Genomic DNA, 8,400 nt, shown 5'->3' with positions numbered 1-8,400 from the left:
TGATTCGGAAAAAAATGACAAAAATCGGGTAATTATTTCCCTCGAACAAGAATATTAAACATCTACTAGTTAAGTTAAGGAAAGCACTAAATTTAAATTGGAATCTACCCAATTTTTTTGGTACATTAATTAATAAAAATCTAACAAAAATTGCGACAACTCATCAAAATACGTTATGAATTAAAAGTGAAGTTTGCAACGAGGGTAAACGAAAAGTGAGTATGTAGGGTGGGTGATAGGAACATGCTAGCTTAGCATAACAATTAACAAACAACTATTACCATAGCCATAACCCGTAATCGTAAGTCCTAACCATAATCAATTGCCAATTACCATTCTCTACTTTTGTTTTGTTATGCTCATTATCGGTCCCTCCCTCAATCAAAAACCCTAGCTCCCTCGCTCGCCTCTTTCTTCTTCTTCTTCTTCTTGTTCTTCTTCTCTCCAAGAGAACCCAAAATATACAAATATCAACTCTTTTTTGGTGGCGATTGAGTTTCATTTCAACACGAATAATCGTTATGATTGGATGACATTTTAGGGCGGCGATTGCAGGAAAAAAAAGGGGGGACATTTTGAAGAAAAAAATTGAAAATTGAGTTTGTTATAGGGATTTAGGGTTTGTTAGGGATGTATAGAGAGCGAGGGCTAGTTGGGGCCTCCAAATCGGAGGATCGGAAGCGAATCAACGACGTCCTCGATAAGCAGCTGGAGCGATCCTCACCGTCCACTTCGAGGGTTGGTGGCATCAATGGCGGCAGCAAAGACAGGTCTTCCCTTCTATCATCCTCCTCCAAGGACCCTCGCTCTACATCTATCTCCAAGAACTCAAACATCTCAGGTTCTTACCCTCTTTCTTTTAAATCTTTTTCTTTTTTTCGTAATCTGTATATGCTTTCTGTTTATTCTTTGTTAACATAGGATCTGATCTGTGTTGGTGAAAATGCAGTATTTTCGAATATACATGTTATGTTGACAAAATTTGGAACCTTTTTGGGTTTGTTAAAATGGGTGACATGACACAAAAGATTGGAGCTTTATCGGTTTGCTATATTGGGAGGCATTGCAATAATAACAATTGTTGTTGGTTCAAGTGGTTACTTGTGTCAAACTATGTCATCGAATGTTTATTGTGAATAGCGGACGTTAGCGTTGAGGGGGAAGCTTTAGCAAGTTTACTCGGTGAATAAAAAGAGGATGATGCATTTCTGTGTTTGCTTTAGTAATTGTTGTTCCGTCTCGGCCTTCTCAAGTTCCAAATGCTTGATGAGTGTTTTGCATCTTATCATGATTTTCTAATGGTTTGCAGTAGTTTTATTTAATGAAAGACATAGAGGCCTTGAGCATTTGATTCATCTAACCTGGCACTTTAGTTTTAGGAGAATAGATACATGTTCTTTATGGCATGACAACCTTGGTCGTCGGGTTATATTTACTAGCTGGTGCTGGTGAATATTTGTTTAGCAGCTTCGTAGGCATCTTCAATGAAGAGTTTGATAGATTTTGCTCTGGACTTGAGAAGTTAATGCAGGATGTAGTGCTAGTTATTGTGATTATGTTAGGTATCTAAGGAAAGTGGGAAACCACACCTTAAAAGCTAGCTGTTAAGGGGAAAGAACCACTCTCCTTATATACAACATCAAGCATCCCATACTATTCGATGTGGGACTTTGAGCACCCATAATACCCAAGTCCCTAACAGATTACTTCATGCAGCTGCAATGAAAAGCTTCAGCTTTTAATGTTTATTATAATGTACTTACAAACCAGTAAGGATTTTTAGATATCAATTCACATAAATGGAAAGCTAGGAAGGAGATACATTGATTCGATGCATTCCCATCACCTTATATGCTCCATGATTTTTCTGTCACCTATATTTTTCTGTTTTCTTGTAGCATGGTATGTAGTTGTTTCTATTTTATTATGTTGATACTATTCAAATGAGGATAAAATCATTTCCCAAAACTGGTGAGTATCTTGCATATTGGGAGGGAAAAAGGACACTTAATGCATATGTGATTGCCTTGAGTGACATTTTAATTAGTTATATGCCATGACTTGGTTAACAAGCTAACTCAATTTTGTATGGGTGCATTGGCCTCAGAGGAACCTGAAACAGACAGTGAAGAATCAGATGTTAGTGGCTCTGATGGAGATGACACCTCTTGGATCTCATGGTTCTGCAATCTCAGAGGAAATGAATTCTTTTGTGAGGTTGACGATGATTACATCCAAGATGACTTCAACCTGTGTGGGTTAAGCAGTCAAGTGCCTTACTATGATTATGCTCTTGATTTAATATTGGATGTTGAGTCCTCCCATGGTAAGGTTACATTCTTAAATTTGAACTTTTATGTGCAAGTGCATTATTCCAATGTTTGGATGTTGTATTTTTCATGACAAACCTGTTGTAATTTGATGAGTCCTTGCAACAGTGACCGCCCTTGAAACTAAATTCAAATTTCATCCTAGTATATTTATTTGTCTTTCTCGTTACTTTGCTGATCATTCTGTTGTTCATTTTAGTTTAATCAATACTATTTTGTTTTGTTGAAATTTATAGGTGACATGTTCACAGAGGAACAAAATGAGTTGATTGAATCAGCAGCGGAGATGCTTTATGGTCTGATTCATGCTCGATACGTATTGACAAGCAAAGGAATGGCTGCCATGGTAAGATTTCATTATTACTTATAACTGTTTCTGTGCTTTACAATCTGGGAGATTGGCTCTTTCATTGATTTCCAAGTATTTACAGCTTGACAAGTACAAGAACTATGATTTTGGAAGATGCCCAAGAGTTTACTGCTCTGGACAACCTTGCCTTCCAGTTGGTCAGTCAGATATTCCTAGGTCAAGTACTGTGAAGATATACTGCCCTAGATGTGAAGACCTATATTATCCTCGGTCCAAGTATCAAGGCAGTATCCTTATACCTATCATTGAACTTTCTTATTTTTTGGGTTTTAAGTGTTGCAACTATGTAACAACCTCTCCGTGAAAATTTCTCTTGCATCTCTTATTGCATCATTGTTTGTGAAGATTTGTTCTTTAGTTTTTGTTGTGGAAGTAGTATATTTGTCCGGATGCATATACTTAGTAACAGCACTGGGATGGGTTTAGTCTACATCTGTTAATGAGATATTTGTTTGGTTTCTGGAAAGCAACTGCCACTTTACCAGAATGGCCTTTGCTTTATTCAAAAATCTCTTTTCAACAATCATTTTTCCGACTGTTGTATACCTCAAGTACTTTTTTCCAAACTGTGAACTTGTTTATGTTCAACAAAATCTATTAAGATGTAGAAATCCAAGATAACTGAACACTTCCTTTGGAGATAATAAGATATTTTTGGAGGACGACCTATTCCATTTTTCTATCAACTTTGAGTTTATTGATTGTTTGTTATGCTCACAATTCTAGGTATACTTCCTTTTTGCTATTCCATGTGATTTCTGGGATTATTGTATTTCACTATGCTGTCTCTCCATGTGTTTTGGGATGGCTGTAATTTTTTGCTGTTTTGGCTTTATATTTTTTCTTTGAATTGATGTTGATCATAGTATCTTGAATTTGTCAAATTTCCTTGACTCCATTTAGACATTGATGGAGCATACTTTGGGACAACATTTCCACACCTCTTCCTCATGACGTATGGACAACTGAAGCCACAAAAACCATCACAGAGCTACGTTCCAAGAGTTTTTGGGTTCAAACTTCACAAGCCATGATGAAGCTGAAGTCAGTTTTTCATGAATGTGAGTCCTATTTAACACTTCTTTGAAGTACTCCCTTGCAACATCCAGCGGATTATGACATGGATATTCCAAATCAGTACAATCTAGATCCTCGGTTTTTTACTGTCTTAGGAGTGTGTTGTAAAGAAAATATATGCTGACTTGTGATGCAAGTGCTTAGTTTCACTTTCAGCTTCAAATTCAGATTAGCAAGTGCTTAGGTACTTGACTATACTTTTTTTTAATGGCCTATTACAAATTTGTATTCTTGCAATTATCTTCATCTTGCCTCATCTGGAACAGTTTTATTCTGTTGTAGTATTTCAACGTCAATTTGATAACACAAGGTCCATATATTCTTATCTTAAAAAGTTACAACTTCTATGATAGCTCTAAACCCGTGTTTCCAACATTAATTCAATTTTATGGAATATAAACACCCGTCGAGGTTGGTCTCAGTATGTATGATTCAGTATTTGCGAGAATTCTTTCGTTATAGGTATAGCCTTTGTATATATGCACTTATAAATTGATTCTAGGCATAGAAAAAGTATATTCCCTGCTCATATATCCAATATGTATTATTTGTTGAAATGCAAGACATGCTGCTGTTTTAGTACATGGGTGTTCACATTATACTGATGATAGTAGGGGTGAGCACGGGTAGCGGGTACCCGATTATCTGTTCGAATTCGAACCAAACCAATTAAATTGGTTCCGGAACCAATGGGTAATCGGGTCCGATCCGAATCAAACTAATGCTTCTCTCTAGTAATTGGTTCGGGTAACGGTTTCGAGGGGTGCAGAATTCGAACCAACCCGTGGACTCGATTATATATTAATTAAATAAAAAAATAAAAATTTTAAAAATGTCTTTTAATGATTGAGTTTCTCACCCAGTAACCCTATTATCCTAATACTAGCAGCAGTTTTCTCACCCTACGGAGTAAAACCAGCAGAGTTTTCTCAAACTTCACATTACCTGGAAGTGATATTGTTGTTGGATGCACTTCTTCTCCAAGTGCAGCTACTCCCACTGTATTTAATGTGTTTACATTTTAATATATTTGGTGTTTAACATGTTTGAATTATTTTGTTAGGGACTTGGGTATTATGGGTGTTCAAAGTCCCACATCGAGTAGTATGAGATGCTTGATGTTGTATATAAGGAGAGTGGTTCTTCCCCCTTAATAGCTAGCTTTTAAGGTGTGGTTTTCCACTTTCCTTAGATACTTAACATATTTCTATTGATTTTACATGTTTATTGTACTTGAAAATGTTTAAGATAAAAATTTTGTTTTTTTTTTTTAATTTTCTGTTTCATCGGGTACCTAATTATTCGAATCGGATCAATCCGTTCTTAATTGGTTTGGTTTGATTCGAGTACATACACAAAAAAAACGTAAATTCGAATCAAACCGAACCAATTATAATTCAATTGGTTCGGTTCTAATTTTACCCTAAACTCGAACCAATCCGATCCGTGCTCACCCCTAGATGATAGACAGAAATCTAATCTCAAGCAGGCTAAGTTATTTTGTATTAGTTTAAAAGATTAATAACAGAAACAAGTGTAATCGGTTGGGTCAGTCAACCAGCAGGTTGTTGGTTTACTGGTTATTGACCATTTTATACTGATTTTGAAAAAGAAAATATGGTTTTTATATCATTGTCCATTGCATGGCAGCAGCGCATTATATATGGCTGCCATCTCCTACTAGTCTTTCATTGTCCTGATCTCAACCTTGGTTGCAGCAATCGCAATCTGCTATATCAATTGGCAATTGCTTTGCGTCATCCAACTCCATGGGTTCCTTTTCTCCCTCTTTGGTTGCTGAACTTTAATCAAATCCAATCACCATTGGTTTTATTTCAAAAGTGATATAATAAACCAAGCACATCATGGTTGGAGGCTTGGTTCAAGTGCATATCATATGCCTCTTAAACAGCCACATCCAGATTCAAATCTAGCTTAAGCCAATACTGGAAAAAAAGAATCCATATAGTGTGTATAAGTGTGGAGTGTGGGTGTATTGTGTTGTAAAGACTAAAAAAAAACACAAGCAAATAATTCAACATTGACTCTTTATTTTTGGACTCCGAAAAGGAAATAAAAAAACATGGAGTAAAGTAGTAATCCGGCCCTTGTCCTTTTTTCTAAATGACAATGCACAATCTAACAAATAAAAACTCTACTTTAGCTCCTGTTCCTGATTTCAACAAGACAATGCAACCCTTTTGTTAGTACTACCATTATCTGTTGAACGAAGTTGCTGACGCGTCATGTTAAGATGTTGAGTTATGCCAACATGGAATTGAGAGGGACCAATTTGTTCCTAAACCCAAATCAGAAGAACTTTTTTGTTCCTATTTATTCAAACAAAACCATGTGGTTTTGACGTTAAATTAGTTAGGAGTTTAATTGTTAATGACTTATTTATCCTAAAAAAATTTATACGTTTTTTTTCAATAAATTAATTCTATCTATTTCTTGATACAAATTTATATAATTTCATCCATTCTTTCTTTTATATATATATATATATATATATATAAAAGAAAGAATGGATGAACTTATATAAATTTGTATCAAGAAATAGATAGAATTAAATAGACAATAAAAGAGAATAGAATAGAGATTCTTAGAATTAGGGCTGTTCTGAGGATGACTTGAAACGGATCAATTTGGGTCTAAACGTTAAGTCCAGACTCTTTTTGGAGTAGTATCCGAAGTCTTCTGGTGTCAAGATGTCGCCGTCTGAGTTCCTCATGAGGAGGTGGGAGGTGGTACTTGTAAAGGGCTCCGATACTTAAGTTAGTAAGGGTTTTAGGCAGGTTTTTAGTAGATTTGAATTTGAAAAATACCTAAGGGTGTCAGGGTATTTATAAGTGTAAATGTAGCATCAATAATCGCTTTTTGAGTAGCCACACATTTGATGGTGGATTAGTTGCTCCCTTTTGGTAGGAAGTTTGTTGAGATATCCCGTTTAGATGGATAGAAGTGATAGTATGGTTGGTATTTAAATAAGTAGAATTGAACTCACGTTCGTTATATCCAACCTCTATGAGGTCGGGTGGGTGTCGGCTTGACTAATGTCTGTAGATTTGGATTTTATTCATTTTGAGCCTAGCTAGATAATAGGTCAAGGTATGAACAGTGCCCTTACTTAAGGCCGAACTTCATTGGTTTGGGCTTAAGCATTCTCAAGTCGGTCTTGATTTCTTTCGGCCTTCATCTTATCACGTCGGGTATACCGCCTCTCTTTGAACTAGGTCGGATATTCGATGTGTTTTTGAATTTGAACGTTACGTCTTCTCATAACCGTTCGCACGTCTTTTCAGTTACTTTGATAACCGTTCCTGCCATTGAATGAAGGGTAAATGTATCGTTTTGTTCCTGTGACTATAAAAACACAATTACTTTCTCTTCTTTTTCGCTTTAACTTCTAAAAACTTGCATCATTTTTCTCGAAACCTCCTTGTTATTTGCTTAGATTAACCTTTTTCCAAGATTTTTCTATCTTGGAGATCATTTCCAGTTCGAGTTTGACATTTGAGGATTATTCATCGTTGCCATCGCAGTTTCTTCCTCCTGTTTCTTTGAGAAAGTTGGTTTTTTCTTTTTCTTTATCTATTTTTTGTCGTTGTTGGTATATGTTATTTGGTATAGCTTTATGTTGCGTTAATATTCTTGTTTTCTTTCAAATATGGGTTCTTAATATTTGTTCGTAGAAGTTTCTACCTTTTTCCATTCTTGCTTATTATCTTGGTTATCGTGAACCTTCATTATTGTTTGCAAGAATTTATAGAATCTGGTAGAAAATGTTTGTAAAATCTGAATTAGTGTCTTTGTTGTTGACTTTTGGGGATTTTATCTTGTCTCCAAATGGTGCCATTTTTGTTTTGAGTAATGGCATCATTTTGCATCATAGTAGATCAGGTTGAAGGTCTCATTCGTGAGGATGGTCCAACCACTTTTGTTTGTTGTGTTGTTGTTCCTGATTTGTAGCTCGTAATTTTGTATGGTGACAACTTTCTTTTTGTTTTGTAAGTATAAATCTTTATGTCTCGCTCAGTAGTCCTCAGCATGTCTACTAAAGTTCCTTTCGACTTAGATTGGGTAGACGTTACTGTTCTTTACGCTGTTTCCGTAGTTGATAATGAGTATATAAAGACATTTCGTAGGTAGCATAAGCTTTGTAGGGGGAGGGAAGATAAAGAGAAGTATGAGATATGGCCCATGACCTTGACGATAGGATTTTATTTTCTCGGCTTGATAAATCGAAGTGTTATTTCATTTTTATGTATGAATGCTTTTTTACTAAGTTGGGGGTGAATATTCTTTTTACTGACTTTGGGTTGGAAATCCTTCGTATTTGTAGAGTTGCCGCTTCTCAGCTTCATCCTAACTCCTCGGGTTTCATAAAAGTTTATCAGCTAGTTAGTCAGGAGCTTGATCTTCCATTGTCTTTCAAGGTTTTCTTTTACATTTTCCAGCTTACTAAACCATTTAGTTCTAAAAAATAGCATTGGATTTCTTTCCAAGCTATTGAGGGAAGGAATGTATTCTCTATTTTTGATGATTCATTCCATGATTTTAAGAACTATTTCTTTAAGGTTCAACCTTGATGCATTCACATCTTTTGTACTTTTTCTTGCT

General features: G+C 35.6%; 1 protein-coding gene across 2 annotated transcripts; it reads left to right on the top strand.

Annotated features, from left to right (window-relative positions):
- On the top strand, positions 215 to 4,152 carry LOC107629012 (casein kinase II subunit beta-1). Of its 2 annotated transcripts, none has more exons than XM_016331692.2 (5): positions 215 to 841; positions 2,108 to 2,326; positions 2,567 to 2,676; positions 2,762 to 2,924; positions 3,604 to 4,152. In XM_016331692.2, exons 1-5 carry the CDS (start codon positions 631 to 633, stop codon positions 3,732 to 3,734), a joined length of 834 nt encoding a protein of 277 aa, XP_016187178.1. In that variant the 5' UTR covers positions 215 to 630; the 3' UTR covers positions 3,735 to 4,152. The 2 variants fall into 2 exon arrangements, with proteins under 2 accessions (XP_016187178.1, XP_016187170.1); XM_016331684.2 differs by having other exon boundaries at positions 219 to 841; positions 2,762 to 2,927.

Source organism: Arachis ipaensis, chromosome B01 (assembly GCF_000816755.2).
Source record: "Arachis ipaensis cultivar K30076 chromosome B01, Araip1.1, whole genome shotgun sequence".
NCBI lineage: Eukaryota > Viridiplantae > Streptophyta > Magnoliopsida > Fabales > Fabaceae > Arachis > Arachis ipaensis.
This window is presented reverse-complemented; position numbering and strand designations above follow the sequence as displayed.